Below are 19,630 nucleotides of genomic sequence, written 5' to 3' on the forward strand. Positions count from 1 at the left end.
TCAGTAAGGCTAGAAGCTTGAACAAAGTATTTTGATCTCCTGGAGTTTTCTGTTTTGCAGTTAAACGACCAGAGTATAGTGTGCTGTGTGTGCAGTGACCACTCAGTAGCAATTCTACACCTTCAGAAGAGACAATGTCTCTTACATGCCAGAAAGCATCTGTTTCCTGTGAAGAAGATAAAATTTGACCCTCTTGAGAATGTGCTAATTGTTGGATGTGAAGACAATTCAGTTTACATTTGGGAAATTGAAACAGGTAATAACAGAAAGGGGTTATCCTATTTGGGAAAGTGAGCAAAACATCAAAACAAAGGCTTGACTGTCATATGGTGTCATGGGAGCATAACTTATAGAGGGCCAAAACATTAGTAGAAATACTAACACATTGATTATATGAGTTGGAGTTCCAATGTTTATATAAACGAGAAAGAAAATTTTCCTGAGGTTCAAGGTATGCCACTAGTAAAGTAGAACAGATCAAGTCTGATCCTGATAATCAGAAGTTTAGCTGATGTGGCAGTGAATTGAGTAGAATACCCCTGGGAGCTATAAATAAAAATCAAACTTATTAAAAAGACTTATATTTTCAGTCTAAACTGTCCCAAGTTGGAGCACAAAGTTATGCTTTCTTCCAAGAATTCATAATCTGAGATCTTTTGATTTAATTGATGAACAGTTAATAGTGGAAGATAATTGCAAAGCTCTCAGCTGTGTAGTCTACAAAACTAAAGTTGAGTATTTTCAGGTTAAACTGTAGATTCCCAGGTGATTTGAGAATGTAATGCTGATTCATATGGGTAATAAATGTAGTTATTTGAGCTTGGACAGACAGAACTGTTAGAGGTTGTAATGGTATTAGACACTACAATATGCCTGTCCAGGCAATTCAGAGCTGTGTGTCCTGAGAGGAGGAAGGTGTGTTGAGTCCAGAGCCACTGAAATGCACAGCATATTAAAACTGTATCAAACCCCAATTTTACTAACTGAGCACTGAGATCACAATTTATTTTAGAGGTTATTACAACACACTATCTACACTGTTTACTTTAGACAAAACAGGAATAATCAGAGTGTATTTGAACTGCCCCTCCTTTCCTCATAAAACCATTGCCTACTTCAGGATTAGAAGAAATAAAATTGATACCACTGCTCATGCATATTACATATTCAGACAGGGTGCAGATGGCTAGAAGTGTGTCTTCTGTTATGAGTATCATGGAAGAATGAGTGCCAGAATCACCACCTCTTTAAGAGGTGCTGCTACACAGGAAAAGATGATGTTATTCGCTCTACAGTAGCAATTAACAAATCTTTTTCTGTTATTGTTGTTCCTGTTATGCATTGCTGACTAAAAGGTGCCATCTAGGGTCAATACCTGTGAAAGCCTGGTAGGATATACTGTAGTTGCTTTACTGTTGAATTACATCTGTATTGCAGCAGAACACAAGAGGTCATGGCGTTGATCCTTGAAATTGGCCTGACCTAGATCAAGAGCTATGTAGATACTTCAGTGGCATTCAGGCAGACAAAGCATTGTTCAGATGTGTGACAGATGTACACAGCATCACTGAGGCACCTCTGCAGGAACACAGCACCTTTCATTAGCATTTCATCTGTTGGCAAGTGAATGGGCAACCACACATAGTACCACTTGCCTACACAGTTACCTCTGAACGTGTTACCTAACTCAGTTAAATAGGATAAAATTTGAGTGGTAGCTTTGTGCTTGAATTCTGTTATGGAAAGGGACATAAGATGGCTTTTATTGCTTCTACAATCAAAAAATGTTTATATTTCTTCTGGCTATGCAGTGAGCTTCATGACTTGGGCTTTGCCTCTAAGCTGCAGTCAGGGGAGTGTTGTGTCAGACTCATATATCACTGTTTGCAGTGATATATACAAAACCCAAATCTGAACAGTGTTCCTGTGCAAAAGGTAATGGATGGCTGGGAAAACAGCCAGTCTGATAGTAATTTCAGGCTGAGGATTAAGAAGTTTCTATGAATATTTCAGTATTTACACTCTTGTAGAGTCAGCAATAATACTGTTGAATTTGACAGGTGACTTTAGAAAAGTTTAGAGACCTAGTACCAGTTTGACTCTGGCATGGTTCTTCTATCTGGCAATTAATAGGGTGACCCCTAAAGCACATGGAAGATTTCATTGTGCATAACTGTTCATTATCCAGTTTCCTGTGACAGAGGTTGACACACTTGTACAGAAAGCATTTCAAAGGACTTAAAAATGTTTGTCTCAACAGGCTTTCATAATCATCACTTTATGGGGCAGAAGAAACTTTGTCCTAGGTTAAACTCTAAACCAGTGCTACTTTGTGTACAACTTGTACTCTCTTTTCATGAGATTTACACAGATAACCTTATTTTACCTGATCACTGGGAAGTTTTCTGAGTACAACAGTCTGCATGTATTCTAATTAAAGAGGGATTTTAGCATTGTTTATGCTGAAATGTTAAATACCAGCAGTATAGTTCAAGTGGAATTTAAATCTGTATCTCTTCCTCACTGACTACAGGGCAAGTCTGAAAAAGGTGGGAGGAAAAAGGCAAAAAATTGCCTGTTACTGTTACAGGTCTAGAATAAGGTAAATTTAATTGTATCTTTTTATTCCCTTGATATACAGAGCAAAGTAAAATTATTCTAAGTTTAAATGTTTATATTGCACCTACATGTGGGTAGTGATATAGAAAACAATACAGAGGCCATGAAATAATATCTATGTAGTTTAATGTATTTTATCTAAATTTTAATATATGGATACGGCAACTTTCCATGACGGTGGAATATCTTTCCATGACAATGAATATTGATCTAATCATACATTTAGAATATTAATACAGTATGTGTAGAGGATATGCTCCAAACTTTTGTGCTAGAAGACAAATATGAAAATCAATAACAAATTTTATTCTAATTAAAGTGCAGAATATTTCTTCCAGGAGCCACCACTTGAAATCCCCTTCAATAAGAAAATCAGCTGTTATCTGTATTGCTTTTACATTTTCCTAACCAGTTGGTATCTTTGCTTTTTTAGAAAAGTAAATATCGTTATAGTAAGATATAGCAATAAAAGTTCAAAGGATTTTTGCTTGCTGTGTACAGCAAATGGCAACGTGTCTACTGAGCCACCTTTAGATCCAACGTGTATTAAGAGTGAGGAATGAATGGGTGGGCTATAAATAGCAATCTTCCTTGCTCAGAGTTAATAATCTTCATTTATCAGTGATAAATTGTTTTTCAATTAGTACGAGTTTAAAGTAAATTTATTCCTTGAAGTTCATAATACTTGCAGAATGGATCATTTACTTATTTCCTGTTACTTTCTTTTGCCTTGCAAGCCTTGCTGTGTTTTGTTATTCTATTGTTAATGCTATGCTTAGTTCGGGTTTAAAGAGAGGATAACGTCACTTAGTAAGACTTCAATTATCCTTCAGTTATCATACTATGTAATTACCTCTACACTGGCTATATTGTGGTTTTTTCATATTTCCCCCCAGAGTGCAAATTTTTGGAACTGCCTTACATGCTCCCTATCTCCAACATGAAAAGAAAAATTGAAACAGTTGCCTAAAAAGTATTTTTGAGGTCAGATCTCCTGAATAGTCAAAACGAACTCTGCTTAGAATCTTTACTAGAAAAGGTCAAAAATCATTGATAAATCATAGACAATGACTACATAAATGTACAGTATTTTATCCGCACTGTTTGTGTATTGTTTTCGCTATTTGTGCTCTACCTGAATCCTGCTCTGAATAGAATACTTTTTCTTGTATTTTGATGTGTTTATTATCACCATATCTGTGTGCTTAATAACAATAGTTCTGCCATTTTCTTTTTACATGCGGAAGCATTACAGTTGTCTTGGCTTCTAATTTCTGCATCTAAATAAACCAGAAATCCTAAGAATTGATAGTGTTTTATATTGAATTATTCTGAGAACACTCTAGGTGGTATGTAATTTTAAACCCCCCATGTTTTGATGTATTGAGTATACCAGAGATGTACATAGAAATACCTGCTACCTCAATTCAGAGATTTTCTTTGCTATTTCTACCTGTTTTTGCAAATGTGTCATCAGGGTGATACTGATGTGTTTATCTTGAGGTTTGCAGTATAAGTAAGTGAACAACTTATTTCCATTCTCTGTAATGAGACTGACTCTGTTTGTCACCATGTGGAATGGTCTCTGTGGACCTCTCTTGCTCGAGCAAGCAGGAAAAGCAGCAGTACTTTAAGCAATGCTCTCACTGTGGTGGTAGCAAGTCGTCAGCTTGGAGGTTCAGTTCACAGAAGGTGAATGATCAGCTTTGAGTGCATACTTTAAGGCATGATGTTTTTCTGAAACATTTGTGTTTCGTGGCTTTAAGAAGAATGAAAAATAGCTTGAGATACTTGTGCCGAGAAAGAAAAAAAATCATGCCACCTCAAGATATCTGTCAAGCATAGAAAATTTTACCTCAAGCATTTAAGAGGTACACAGGTATCAATAAAATAAACCAGCCTTTCAATGAATTTGTCAGCCATAATAAAATATGCAGTGTCTAATATTAGTCAAATCTATCTATATGATCATAAGAAACTTTATGAAAAATAGAGAAGAGGTCAGAAGTGCTCTGAAAATAATTCTTGCTGTGTTATTGCCACACTGATAAATTTAAATGTTGCATAAAACCTCTGCTGTTTCAGAAGCAAACCTGCCATGGAGGAAATGAAATTACTCTGCAGATAGTGATCTTATGGATCAAACCTTTGATCATATTGATGATCAAACATGCTGGAAGGTTTTCAAACACTGTTTAAAGATGATTTTATGTGATTATATATGCTCCGATATTTTTGTAATTGATGCCAACAAGACTTCTAAACCTGTAGTGAACAGCAAGTGTCACATGAGTTGAAGAATGGGAGGGGAGGGGTTTTGATTGGTTGGCGCTTTTTTTTTCCTTAAGTAGATCTTTATTTAGTATGTCTGACAACTTTCCTCATCCCATACAGAAATTAGGGATTAAACTGTTTAGAAAGTTAAGGCTTAGTTTTCTTCAGGTGGCTGTGCGAAAATAAGTTGTATAGTTTTAATGGAATTTAGAACTCTAAAGTTCTAAAATAAAAAGTAAATTCGGTCATTACTAAGATTTTGGCCTAGATAATTTTAGAAGCGAGAATAATTACACTTCTGTGAGCTTTTTGTCCTTGTAAAATTTAGTGATTTAAAGTCTCTTTAAAAATCTTTTTCTTTTTCCTTGTCCCTCCATTGTTCTCTTTTTCTCTTCAGGTCATTGGTCAGAATTAGATCTGAGTGGGTGAATGTGGCCTAACTGATAAATCTTGTGATTGTTTCATCTGCTGGAGGCTGTGATGTAGGGTCAAAGTCACAGCAGTGACTGCCTTCTTGTTTCTTTTTAAATGAATTTTGCATCACCTAAAGAACTGCAAATGTCCAAATAAGATTTAAAAATGCATACATATATATCCCTTCTGGAACTTAGCATTTGGGTTTGGGGCTTTTTTTTTTGTTTAATTTGTCAGTCTTTCTTAAGGTAAAACTTAATTACTGTTTTGCCTCTTTTTTATTGCATCTTATATTTTATATGTGTAAGCCTTGGGTCAGTCTGTCGCTGCTACTTGAATATTTCATAGCTCTCTAAATTTGATTCATCATTCAGTAAATACTTATTGATGTAGAATAATAAAGGGTAGTGGAGCTTGGGAAAGTCTGTCTCAGGGTAAAAAAAAAAAGCAGTGTCATCTTTTACCCAATTTGCAGAAGCTGAAGATACCTGACTCTTGTCAGTACACAGGAGTGGATCTTTATATTCATGTGTGCATACACACATGTACATTTGTGCGTACTTGGAGGAACATGTATGGAATTTAGCTGTATGTGTCTGTTATCTCCAGTTGAAAATTGGTCTTCATTCTTATTATTAATAAATTAGGTTTTGTACATGTGTATATACATATATATATATAGGAAGTGTAACAGAAAACTGCTGTGATCCAGTGCAGTCAGAAGAGTGCATGCTGGGGTTTCATTTCAGACACTAAGGGATAGATTCACATTCCATCTTTCAGTTTATGATACAGGAGTAAAAGGAAATTACTTGCATATCTTCCAAGTTCAGAGATGGTAACTTCTTCCATTCAGCCCAGTTTAGCACATTTATTGTGTCTTAACAATTCATTCAAAGGATCTTTGCTCTTTACTGTTTGGAATAGTTTAGATGGAGTCAGGGAGAGAACAGGGGAGTGTCCTTTCTTTTGGGGTCTTTTGCCTGCATCAGAACTCCTGAGGTAAGGACTGGCTGCATTGGGGAATTGGCTCTTTTTACCCACATATATAAACCACCATTGTAACTTAGATTTCAGTAGTTTCCTTTGTGTTCTGCATTGCTGTTTTTCAGCTGAAGGATATTGACAGTAGTTTGCTCATGTTCTTCTGAAAGAGTGTATTCTGAAGAATGTCAATAACACACTGAGTTGGACATGACAGAAATCATCCAAATGCAAAAATGAGTAAGGAGGGTATGCAAAGAGACATTGCAGGGCATCTCAATTTTTAATCTTTTCCTATAAGAAAAATACCTTTGCGATATTATTAGATTGTTTTAATAGGCTGGATTTTGTGTAATGTATCTAATTTCTATTTGCTGGTGGCATTTACTTTTGGTGTTGGTTGGAATATATATTCTTACTGCAATGTTTGTTCCATCTGTTTTGGGCCAATTGATATGGGAGTGGTAGCACTAGCAATAAGGAGAAATTTTTCAGGCAACGTGCTTGACAGTTGTCTTGGAGCAAGATTGTAGAATTGTAAAATTCAAGAATTTTTGTAGCAAAGAACATAAAATTTCTGTATACCTTGTTCTACCATCATAGAGGAAAGTGTGTTGCGGGAGTGTTTTTTTCAGGTGAAATACGTATTTATGGGAAAGAAGATCTTAACAGAAAATAAACCAACTAATGTTACAGATAATACTTGTTCTGAAAGGTGAGTTTTCTGTTTTGACTACTAGTAAAGAAAAGGATTTGATCTTGACCACATGCTGCTTTTAAATAAAATCAATTCTGAAATAATTTCTCATTCACAGAGCACTGTTATGCTGTAAGAGTCATCTGAGTTACTAGGTCACAGCAGCACTGCAATATTAAGGATTTTCGGTACTTTAGCTGTGACAGCAAACAGAAAGCACTGGAGCCTGATGATATGACAGGTCATGTGATGGCAGTGAATGCCTCGTCTTGAGGCAGGAAAACATGCGTGACCTCTCCAGTAAAAATGCATCTTTCAGTATGCAGAACTCAGAGAACTGTGTGGACAGCACTAACACCAAGAGACACAATTTGTAGTACTTGGTCCACAGGAAGAATAAGATGTTGTAGCAGTCTCTAGCCAGTCACATCTGGTGGTCCAGAGCTGCCCAGGAGAGTGAAATACTCCACTCTTGACTGTTCCTGAGACTTGGTTGCCATGGTCACAGCTTTAGAGAGATAAAGACTTTCTTTTCCTGTATTTTGTATGTATAGTAGGGGGTGATAGCAGTGGTGCTGCTGCTGTGTAGACGCCCCTATCTCTTCCTGTTCATCCATTGTTATTTTATGCTCCTCAGTCAAAATCCTTTGGGCTTATTCATATTTAATTACTTCAGGTTTGAGAGTGAATTTTATTTCTGTCCTCCTTCCTGTACTCTCATGAACAAGCTTTGTCTTTAGTTTTGTTTTCTTTTAAAATCAGAGACAGCAAATTCCTAACAAATAAGAGTTTCTGAACAATAACCACCCCGCCCCAGTATTATTTTGACTGCAGTGGTCAGAAAGTCTTTGTCATATATACAGGTTTCTAGATCCTTTCCCCTCATCATTCCTGTTTGTTTCTCAGGTGTATTCAAGCATCACAGAATATAGGTATCTTCCTTTATTTTGTCTCTGCCAACTATTTGCTCTGTAAATGAGTATTTTGGGCTCTTCAGTAGAGTAAAGTTAAGTATATAATATAAATACTTTGTAATACTTTCACAATCACACATTTTCCTATGCACTCTGTACCATTTTACTTAGCTCTACACACAAACCTGTACATACAGATGTTCATAATGGGGAACAGGATTGGGTTTCTTCTGGAAGGTGCTACTTAAAAGGGATTTGAAATAGCTGTTATGAGTGATATATAAGTGATTTAAAGATGTAACAGGAGTTTTTCAAATTGATTTTAGGGTGTCATATGTTCTGTTAGTGAGAAAATAAGCTAGTTGTCCAGGGCATTAGCTCTTCAATGTTCCTCTCTATAAATGTGCTTTAAAAAGAAAAACTAAAAAAAACCCCAAACCAATTGTAACTTCTCTATGTGAAAAACCAAGCCCTGTTTCTTGCTTAGTGTGAACCCAGAAGGGCTTTTTTCAGTTGATAAGATGTAATTTTCTCTTCTCCAAATTACTCAAAAAATGGTATGCTTGCAATGGCGTTGTCTTGATGCACTTAGAGAAGAGCTTGCCACCAGCAGAAATGTTCAATAACCCAACAACTGGTTGGTGGTTTCTCACTTTGCATCTGATAAGTCTATAATATATAGAAGCACATCTGTCATCTGTTTAAAATAAAATGTATGTTAAATATCTAAAACATGAATTTGCTTTCCTGTACATTGAGAAGGCCTGTATATTCCTTTCAGGCCATTGCCTTCCAAGGTTAAATTCTGCTGCCACATTTTCTGTACCTTTTACCACTTCTGGTGCATTTCTTTTACTGTCAACTAAAATTTTATCTTCAACGAGAAATTGAAAAATTGCCTCTGAAGCTGTTGCCAGAGAAAAGCTCTGATATATGGAAGATTACACAAGTCTGTAGTATGATAGCCCTAACTAAATTATATTCTATTGTATTTCCACTGGATTATCCCACAGAATGGTCTGACTCTGAGGGATGGCTGCTGCTGAGGCACCCATACGCATCTGAAGCTACCAAGACATGTTTGGAAGTTCTGTTTAATACCAAAAACTATGCATAACCAGGTCTTTGAAGTTTAATACCATGCCCCCAGAAGTCTTGGATTTATTAAAAACTTATTGTAATTTCTCTTAAAAGGAACATAATACCTGGTAATTTCACAGGGATATTAAGATAGTCTTGAGGACTCAGTGAATTTCACTGAAAAAAGTGTTATAGAAAACAAGGTTGGATATATGTATGTATATACATGCATAAAAATATTCACTGTGTAGTGGACTTGCCACAGAAGGTGAGAGAAAGCTTTAACCCCTCCACTTAAAAGTATGAGAACAATGGTTTCCTTGAATTTTTTCATATTTTGCTCATCCACATCGTTCTGTTGCATGTTTATAGCTTGAAAGGCTAATTTACACGTATGAAGAAGCCAAAATAATATTAGCTGAGTGACTATTATTTCCAAGCTTCTTCACCTTGCAAATGCTGTAGTACTTTTAAGAATGTTTGCTGATGTCCAGCGTGAACTGTACAGTAGGCTTCTATTAACATCATTTTTGTGTTCCTGAAATACTGGAATGTGTCACTGCTGGGAGCTTTGTAGACCATCTAACTATAAAGACGTTTTGGGCAACTTACTTTCCTTTCAAGTAACCATCCTGTTCTGTAATGGTCCCTGGTACTGGCTGCAAGTCCTGGGGACTTAAAAAAAAATAATAAAATTGGGACTGATTCTTACTTCTTTCAGTGTAATACAGTTATCTGTAGTGGTCAGCTAACTTTTATAGGGGACAAAGAATAAGGTGCCCTGTTTTATTCTGCTCTGAATTCAAAGACTTCATCATATGAGTAGTAGAGGTGTTACTGCAGTGAACAGAAATGGATGAGTTTCAAAGAAATAATTTCAGATAAAGAGATTTTATACACACATATACACACAAACACTTATTGTATGAGATCCCTCAATCCCAGTCCAATATTTTTAGCAGGTGTTACTGATAGAACTTCAATGTTACACATTTTTTTCTTGTAGCAGTGAAAGGGAAAATTCATGTTTTATTACTTGAGGGTAGAAAGAATTCAAACTTAAGGGAAAAACATTTCATGTTGTAGCTGATATTTAATACTTGAAAAACCCTTCAGATGTGTTTTATCTCTGATATTTATAGGAAACATGCTCTTTCATCAATTTATTTTAATTCTTATAGGAAATGTGTAGTATATAATAGTACCTTATTTCAAATACATTTAAGCTCAGTTTTTATATCTTTAATGTTAGTTTATAATTAAAACAGTGTTATTTACTAGATGAAACTTTCACTAAAGTAATATAACTGAGTATAGCATCTACGGGATTTAGATTCCAGAGAGTCACACAAGAAATGAGTCTCTGAAACACCACATTCATATCCCTCATGACTGAGCTACATCTATATTCATGTATAAACCTTCTTTACATCTGATAATTTTTAGGAGTGGAATGAAAAAAATTGAACTTTCTCTTGCTGTTTGTAATCCAGAACACTAGAGGACAGCACTAAAATATTACATAAATGTGTTGTTGTTTACACTGTTAATGATACAGATTCTGTGGGAGGGCTTTGTGAGGAGAAAATAAATTACTGTTCAGAACAGTTAGGGCCAGTGATATTTTTTGAGTGTCACTGGCTCCCTCTGAAAAACTGCATCTCACTCCACATGTGTAAAACATTGAGCTGCTTGTGGTCTGAAACAGAGTTATTTGCTGCAGTGATTTCTTTAGAGATTAAGCTTTATATTTAATAGCATACTGTAGAATAACTTTTTAATTTTAAAAAGGAGTTATTTGCCTAATCTGTAAATACTTTGTAATGTATTTGCTCTCGTGTTGTGTACTATATTAATATTATACTTACATAGAGATGTGATAGTATGGCTCATTGAAAAAGTTACAACTTCTGTTGTGTTTCTCTAGGCACACTGGAACGACATGAAACTGGTGAAACAGCAAGAGCAATTCTTAGTGCTATTGAAGATTCAGAACACTTAGTGACAGATGCTCAACTTCCTGTATCTCAGGAGTCAAAACGAAACAAGAATTCTGGATACAAGCACTCCAGCTCGTATAAGCGTGGCATGGGCCCTTACCTTGCTCATACAGAGAAATCTCCAGATAAGGTAAGAGTCAAGAGTAGGGCATTTCTCTTGAGCAATTAGTTGTGATTCCAATTCCCTACCCTTTCACCCACTGATGTGTAAGTGGGATGGTGGCTTGGTTTTAAGTTTATTAAGATTTCTTCTGGCTGGCTCAGTTTTTATGCCTTCAACCCCATTTCATAGACAAATGAGGAAAATTGGCAGAGGGACTTATGCAAGGTCATTAGTAGATAATCTCAAAAGGATTTTCTCAGACCTTATTATCTGTAGTTAGATCCTGTTTCCTCATGCCTCTACCTTGTGACTGTACCTGTCAGTAGTACCCTGAGAACAATGGAATACACCTTACACTTGTTCAAATGCGTGTGTCTTGAGAACAAGCACGTTGTGATGCTATTGGTCTTATTGCTCTTCTAATGAGACCACAGACCCCTCTTGTCATTCAGAGAGAGTTTTTATTGGGTGTGTGTTTTCTCTTAGCATCATTACAGAATAGACTGCAAGTGCCTTATGTTTTTATTATTGTGATTAAATTTGGCACCTTATTGGTTAAAAGAAAGATGGTAATGCTTTTGTGAGGTACTGGGCTGCAAATAGGTATGACCGTCTTCAGGGAAGATTGGGCCAGAGAGAGATTTGTATTTGACTTTATCTAGAAATACTTTTCTACCAAAATCATTAAACCAACTAATTGTGAATGGAGAAGATATGCTCTTTCTTTTGTTTTGACTAAGAATAGAAGGAAATAATATACTTTAAGTAGTGTTAATGTGCTGTTAAAACTGAGAAAATGAGTACAGACACATCAAATCATGAGACGTAAGACTGAAAATGCAATAGTCACTCTATTTTCTTGTGGCCTAGATGGCTATATTTTTATCAGGTTTTTGTAGATATTTAAAAATGAATATGGTAAATATTTTAAAATAAAATCAATTTTAAAACGATTATTATAACTGTCTCTCATTTTTAATACTATCTCAAATTTGATGAGATGGGTATTGTCTTTTTCATGTAGGGAAAAAAATGGTACAAACCTACTTACTTAAACCCTATTTATTCATCAGGAGGTAATATCTACACTGAACTCTTGATAAGAGTGGATCTTAAGAATAGGGCTCTCATGCTGTTAGTTCTTGCTTACCACTTTTTAATTAATGAATTTTGGGAATCCTGTTCTCTGCAGTAAACAGGGGAAGTCCTGTCTGCTATTCCTCAACCTTCAGTGTAAGTAGAAGGTATTTTACCACAAGTATTGAGAATGAAAAATGCTTCCCCTCAATCACACATAGAAACAACCTTCAGAATGATCTCTGGCCGTTATTTCTGGCTTTATTAATTATAGGAAATGACGTTACAGGTATTTCAAAGCTGATAAACTATAGCTGGATCCAAGTCCTCACTCTTGAATTTTACTGTCTTTTATTCATTGTATCTTCAATTTTACATATAACATTGAGTTTCTAATGATTGTGGTTTAACTCTTAATATTTTTCTTTGACCTTTTACTAACCTTAGTCCGATTTCTAAAGTTCTTTTTGATCCCATTTTCTGAAAAGTCTTATTAGCGTGTAATCCTGCTGAGCATGTTGTGGGGCAGATGGTGCACTAGTTGGCCATTGACACAGAATCTGATCTCCCTGTTAGTTTGTTAAAAGGAATAGTTTCTTCTTGCCTTCTTAAATAGGAACAAAAGAAAAAAGTTTTGGTAGTTGTTTGGTAAGTAGTTTTAGGTACGTGTATTAAATTGAAAATTGCATGGATTTAACAGGGTGGGAGGAAAGGAAATGGGTTGATTATGAAATATGGGGAAAGTTTTTTGTAAACTTTAAAGTGTGGAGTTTAACATGCTTTGGGAATTATCATGATCTTAAATTGGGAGAAGTATCACAACAGGAAACCGTGGCAATGTAATAATTTGTAGTGGTTTTTTGATCTGATATACATCTTGTCTGCTTTGATTTCTCAGAATAATATCCTATTTTTATGTTTAAATATTGTTCATTAATTATCTTGTCCAAATGCAAACTTATTAAGAGTACTGTTGATGTCTCTTAGACTTTTTCTGTCAGAGTATTTTTTTTCAGATTCACATTCTTTTTTGTCACTACAGACCTGTTAGGTTTATCTAAATTCATAATAAATTAAGTTCTGTACTTGGGAAAGCACTTTTCATTCATCAAACATGTGTCATCTAGGACATTCAGAGCTTCTTCCCACTTGAGTCTGCATTGGAGAGGGTACTGTTGATCAGCATGGGAGATGCTGGAGCCTAAATGTATTTAGTGTATCTGAACCTGGGAAAAAATATAACAATGGAAGTCCCCCTAATGCTATTGCAGAAGCCCAGTGCTGGCTGCACAAAAGGAGTGTGAAACTCTGCAGCTTTTTTAGCACTGTTATTGCTGAATTGAAGGCTTATGAAATCTGCTGTTTTTCTTAAGTTTTGTGCAGAAAACTTTGTTAGAGGCTTTTCATAAAGTGTTCTATTGACTCTTTTGCATCACTGTATTTTAGCATCTTGAAATATTCTGGAAATGCAGATTCCATGTAATTAGTGAGAGGACTGTGGTTATCAGACTTCAACATTCTATGCCCTATCAATTAAATATATAGTTACTACACACGTAAAACTATCACAAAACTTTCAGATTATCAGAAGGTTTTAGTATAGAGTGAGTGTTTCATTATCAGTTTCCTTCTTCGGCAAATTGTGGATTAGAAATTTAACAACATACTAAATTGTTAATACCTTTTCTATCAAAAAACCCCATCATCAATTTTAGCATATATTAAAGAACTCAATTTCAAAAGATTTATGTGACAGGAAAAATGAGTGGGTAGCTATTTTGTCCTGTTGGTATTGTAATTGTGAGTGATCCTTTTGTACAATGAGAGATCCACATGAAGATTGCAAGTAAAATTCAGCAGTTATTCTTGCCATTATTACATTGTTTTACCATTTATAATGTTTTTAAGATGAAAGAATGTTTTCAAAATAATGGTCTCTCTTTTCTCCATCCTAAAAAAGAAAAATATCCTCGCATAATAGTCCAGCTTCAAAGGCTTTCTTTCAAAACTTTTACCATCATGTGAATCACAGATACAAAAGCAGAATGTTTTGATTTCATGGTGTTTTGACCATTTTAATTCTTTTATTGTGCTGCACGTGCCAGTGGGAGTACCAATAACAGATGACTGTGACAAATGTAGTTAACACAAGATCCATATTAATGTTGTCAAATCCCCTTGATATATTTAAACAGATTTTAATTATTTTTAATGTCAAAAGACCCAAAATATATAGCTTAATAGTTCTTCAAGAAAGCTTTACTTAATATGTGAATGTAAAACCTCTCATAAAAATGAAACTTTTATATTGGCCTTAGTCATTGACATAGGGTATTCATCAAGTCAGCAATTTGTGTGGCAAAGTGCCATTTGAATAGTGTATTGTTAGAATACTTATGGTCCACTTGACAAGGGCTCTTGCTGTAAATAGTGCAATTTGACTCCAGCTGTTAAAGAGTGGCTTTGACAGCAGCCAAATAGAATGGAGATGCTTTACTGCACCGCAGAAAAATCAATATTGGGTTCTTGTTCATAGTAACCTGTTTTCTTTTTTTTTTTTTATTTGCAGATTTATACAAGACTATCTAGAGTTCATTTGTGAAAGTTTAAATATTATTTTGAAAGTGAGGCTGTTTTATTTTCAGAATAATGTTGTTGGTGGATGATGCTTGTGTTTAGTTAAAAAGACAAGACAGTGCTTTGTGGATATACATAAACAATGTGATGATGCAGCATTATTGCAAGTCTGTTTATAGGGATGGATGTGTAGGATGTGGGTGCATAAGTTGTGTAACTAATGACAAAAATGTTCCTTCCTTCCTCTTTGTGTTTTTATTTTTCTTTTTGTAGTGCCACTGTAGTATCCCTGTCAATTTTCTAAGTATAGGGTTTTTTTAAAGCAGGTTTCTTTGTTGTTCTCCCAGTAACAACCCCCACAGATGTTGACAATCTGTAGTGCCATTGTAGATTTTCCTGAAGCATGGTCTTGCTAGTGCTGAACAGTTTTCCAGCAGTATTCAGTGACACAAGGTTGCTATGATACCTGGCCAGTAGCAATAGGTATTGAATCACTGGTCTTAATTACAATAGAATACACACTAGACTGTGCTCATGGTGTTTGTATGGAACTAGCTCTCATTATACCTTCAAGTCATAGTTCTGTTTGAAAATTGGAGCTCTGTGAAAAACTGATTTAAAAAAAATTGAAATGCTTCAGTGCATGATATGGAGATTTCATTGATGCACATAAAAAGCTGGATGTGTCTGGGAATTGTTTTCCTGATGTTCCAGAAACCCTTCATGTTGGAAAGTTTCCTACCTTTTCAGCTTCAATATTTTAGATATAAACCTGTGTTTATCATGCACTAATATTTCTAGTGATTTTGGTAAAGTAATCGGAATGGTCTGGGTAAAAACATATGAGGGAAAAGCAGTTTATAAAATCTGTGCAATACTTGCTGAAGCTTGAACTCTTAAATTATACTACTGGAAATCTAGATCAGAAAAGGGATTTTTTTTTTACTGTGTATGTAAGACAAGGCAAAGATGGGGAAGAGGAACACATTTGTTTATGTGTAGACTTTTATAAGTGTGTGTATTTTTTGCTATATTAACTCAGCAGTTTTTTAAAATATGTCATAATAGAAGTCCTTTAGAACTTGATATTCACTTATGTAATAGCGTACATTTTCGTGGTGAACAAAAATACGTTAAGGCAACAATTTCCAGAAGTTATAAATAATAAAAGAAATATCTACTTTGTTGCTGCGCAAAATAAGTAAGAGGCAAATGAAGACTCTAGGACAATAGCAGCTATTTGTTTTAGTACAGCAAGGGAAGCAATTTGAAAATAAAATTGTTATTGGAAGCATGGAAAATCACTGCCAGTTAAATCTTACTGATGGAAAATTTGATAGAAAAATGGAAATAAGATACAAGCGCAAATACAGAATAATACTTAGCAAATAGGAGATCAGGAGAGATAGCATAAACAATGGTGTCACAGGCATGGATTCTTTTCTAATATTTAGAGCATTATTATGAGGAATTACAGATGTTGATGGTTTATGTGAAGTGGATTATTATGGACAAAGCAAAATAGAAAGTAGTAGAATATTCTCCTTAAAGTTGGTAACATCACAAGCTGCTGCAAGGGTGTTTCTTTTCTTTTTTCTGGAACTAGTCTTCAGTAGCTATATTTAGTAGTTTATTAAGTAAGCATAATAGGAAAATGAGTGAAGAGAAAAGGACTCAATATGTGCAGATCTTTTTCTCTGTAATTCAGTTGCAAAAAAATTTAGTATTACATTTCCTGTGAAATTTTACAATTAAGTATTTTATCAAGCGACCAAGGTAGCAACATAACTACAGTGAAGTAGTAACTTGGGAGTTGTGAGATTAAATTGGGAACCGTTAAAAAGAACCATGATCCTGAGGGATATTGATAGCTTTGACCACGTGCCATCTCTGATGGAAGTTACTGGAATTTTTGAATTGGTTTACCAAGTCAAGAATTTGTTGATTTGTGTTCTGTCCATTAAGTGCTTCAAAGCAAAATGAAACCAACAAGTTGCCAAAGTGGGTATTGTAGCACATTTTAATCTTATACACGTGGATAGTAATTAACATGAGATGACAGAAATCTGATAATAAGCCTTAACTACTTATTTCAATATTTCTGACACTGATTCTTTTCCACTCTTTGACTATACTGAAGGTGACTGACTTAAAACTTCTTTCCCTTCCTAGACAACTAATTGGACTGTATGATAAAGCTAAAGAGGCTGTTGTAGTATCCTACTAGAAATAAATCTGAGGTCAATATCAACAGTCCTTGTGAAGTCTTTCATGTTGAAGGATGATTTATTGAAGCTAACCTAGCTATTTTTGTCTTAGTCCTTGTCTTTTCCCACACCTCTGCTGCCATGCTGCAATTCCCTTCTGTCTCTTGGAATCTTTAGGAAACTTTGCACTTTGGTTTTTTAGGGATATACACATATAATTAAAAACATACAGTTCCTATCTTATGAACGTGGTGTTCATGATAGCATATTTGGCACTTAGGACTGTTTCTTTTAGGTCTGGGTGTACAGCAGGGCACAGTTTGAGTTGTTCTGTCTTGGATTTTATCTTTACTGTTTTTGTAGTCTGAAAGGTGTGGCTTGTTCTGTAGATCAGCCTAACTTATTTTCCTTCAAAGTGCTCTGCCTAATTCTAAAATAAATCACATGATCTTTGTTATAACCTTTGTATTTTCATGTTGTTCAGTGGTGTTCTTTAAATTCTTCATAATTCGTGATAGTGATATGGTGGAATCTTTACAGTTCCTATAAACATGTTTTCTATTCTAAGCATTAATTCTCTGGCCTCTTATAGTTTAATTAGTATATTACAGTGAAGAAAAATATTAATAATTCAGTGTGAGACCTTTTTGTAGGTTTCCACCTCACATGTCTAAACAAAAAAAAAGTGACTTTTTCAGAATCGCATCATCATCCTGCATGTAACTTTAGAAATAGGAATTGCTGCAAACAAACCTTATGCTGCAAAAGAAAGGTTTGTTATCTGCTAGCTTCCTTCTGATGGCCACCTGAAAGTCTTGTCTTGGTTATATAGCAGAAATAAAATCCTTGGCTAACCTATGGTTTGATTCCAAACAAAGCAACAACACTGGTTATATGCCCATTCTCTTGCTGTATTTTTTTGTACGTTAATACTCAAACCTTAATTTGTTCTGGTGGTCAGGTTTGGTTCTTGCAATACTTACGGGAAAGGATGAATCATCCAAGCAGACACCTGAGAATGTTTGTTTCCAAATCCTGTCCTTTTGGAAGCCTCTGCAGTAAGACTGAAGAGCTTGCAAGAACAGTATGAAATCTATGCACACAGAAACTTAGCTGCTCTCCTGATACATCCTGGAATGCTATGGGATCTGAAGAAAGTCCAGCTTGCCTTTTCTTAAAATCTCTAGTGGCACTTTTTAGAATGCATAGGTGGTTTTTTTTGTTTTGGTTTGGGGTTTTTTGGTGTTTTTTGGAGAGTTTTCTTTTGTTTGGTTGTTTTTTTGTTTGTTTTTATTTTGGTTTGGGTTTTTTTGGTTGTTTTTCTTTGGTAGAAAGTCACTTGCTTATGAATTGATCTAGAACTATTATGTAGAAAAATTTTCTGGATGGGAGGCTTATAATTCAAGATGGGGAATGGACTCAGAACAGCCCAGGGAAAATATGTTGTTTCAGTTGGAGTCAGCACTCAGACATGTATTCCTAACTTAATTTTTATATACATCACTCCTTAGGACAAAGCAATATTCTCAAGCTCCTGCAAGCATCTTGTTGGCAGTATCTCGATGTTCAGCATTATATCTCACAGATACTTGGATGTTCATTCATCCAGTAAATTGTTCAATATGATAATTCCTAAATCCTGAGCCAGCAGTCTTTGGCTTTGGACTGCTGTAGTATTTCTTGTCCAGCTGATGATCAAGAAAACTTTGGAGATGTTTCATTTTTTTTCCCTAAAGTGCTGAGTGAGGATGAAGATTTTTCACTACCACCCAGCACTGAGCTGTAAATACATCTAAAGATATAGTTCGGAAATTTACTTTTATATTCAAAATAACTTAATATATTAAGATGTAGGCAGAACATTTGAATCTTGAGTGCATAAACAATGCTTAATTTTAAACACTATCATATCCCCCCTTTCTATCCAAAATTTTCACAGCTGAGACTGTCCATGTCAGAAATGAGTGTTAGAGATGAGTGGATTTTCATTTTTCTTTTATATTCTTTCTAATAAAATAATTAGACAAGATTTTGTCAAAAGTATTTTATATATGCCTTTCTGATAGTGTGCACAGACAGGCAGTGATATGAATTCTAGGGCAAAGCAAAAGTTGTCTGTAAAAAAGTCTATGCATTTCCTCAAATATTTTTTGAAAAATAAAGTGTAGGCTTGTTTCCTGATGTTGAAAACTTGTGAAGGATATTCAAGATATTCGTTTTGCTTGCCTGTTATTCTTTGACATCTTTTAAAGATTTGTCTTCAGAATCACTTTTATATGTACACTTTAATTAAATCCAATAGAAAACTCTATGCTGAGTGTTACGGAGAGAGAGTGTTAACTTGAAAACAAAATGTGCGAAACATTAAATTTTCATGCTAGACCTCTACATTGAGCAATAGAATAGATGTGTTAGCAATTCTTCCTGAACAATTGAAATTTTTGTGCCCAGTAGATCCATCTGGACCACAATCTGCCTGACAGTGGCCTTCCATACATGATAAAAAGAGGGTTTATTCAGTTGCTTAGACTATTCATCACACAGCTTGAGCCTGAAGACTCCTTGGCTTAATTACTTACATTGTGCCACAGATGCATCAGCAGTGATGCTACAGTTACTGTTCAAAGTGCTGTGAGGATAGTAAAGCCTTCCACTGGGATTTAACAAAAGAAAAAAGAAAGATT

At 35.1% G+C, this 19,630-nt stretch overlaps 1 protein-coding gene across 9 annotated transcripts in view; it reads left to right on the forward strand.

Moving 5' to 3' along the window:
* Positions 1–19,630, forward strand: part of WDR72 (WD repeat domain 72) — a 103,744-nt gene that overhangs the window by 22,914 nt on the left and 61,200 nt on the right. For 8 of the 9 annotated variants that reach the window (XM_066196434.1, XM_066196438.1, XM_066196440.1 and 5 more), the window contains 2 exons: positions 46–256; positions 10,910–11,112. In XM_066196434.1, the coding sequence (XP_066052531.1) occupies positions 46–256; positions 10,910–11,112 (414 nt within the window). The remainder of the gene's footprint in view (positions 1–45; positions 257–10,909; positions 11,113–19,630) is intronic. The other variant, XM_066196436.1, reaches the window with a different exon arrangement.

This window comes from Chamaea fasciata, unplaced genomic scaffold (genome assembly GCF_029207755.1).
Source record: "Chamaea fasciata isolate MVZ Bird 193981 ecotype frontalis unplaced genomic scaffold, bChaFas1.0.hap1 SCAF_14, whole genome shotgun sequence".
NCBI classification, from domain to species: Eukaryota; Metazoa; Chordata; class Aves; order Passeriformes; family Sylviidae; genus Chamaea; species Chamaea fasciata.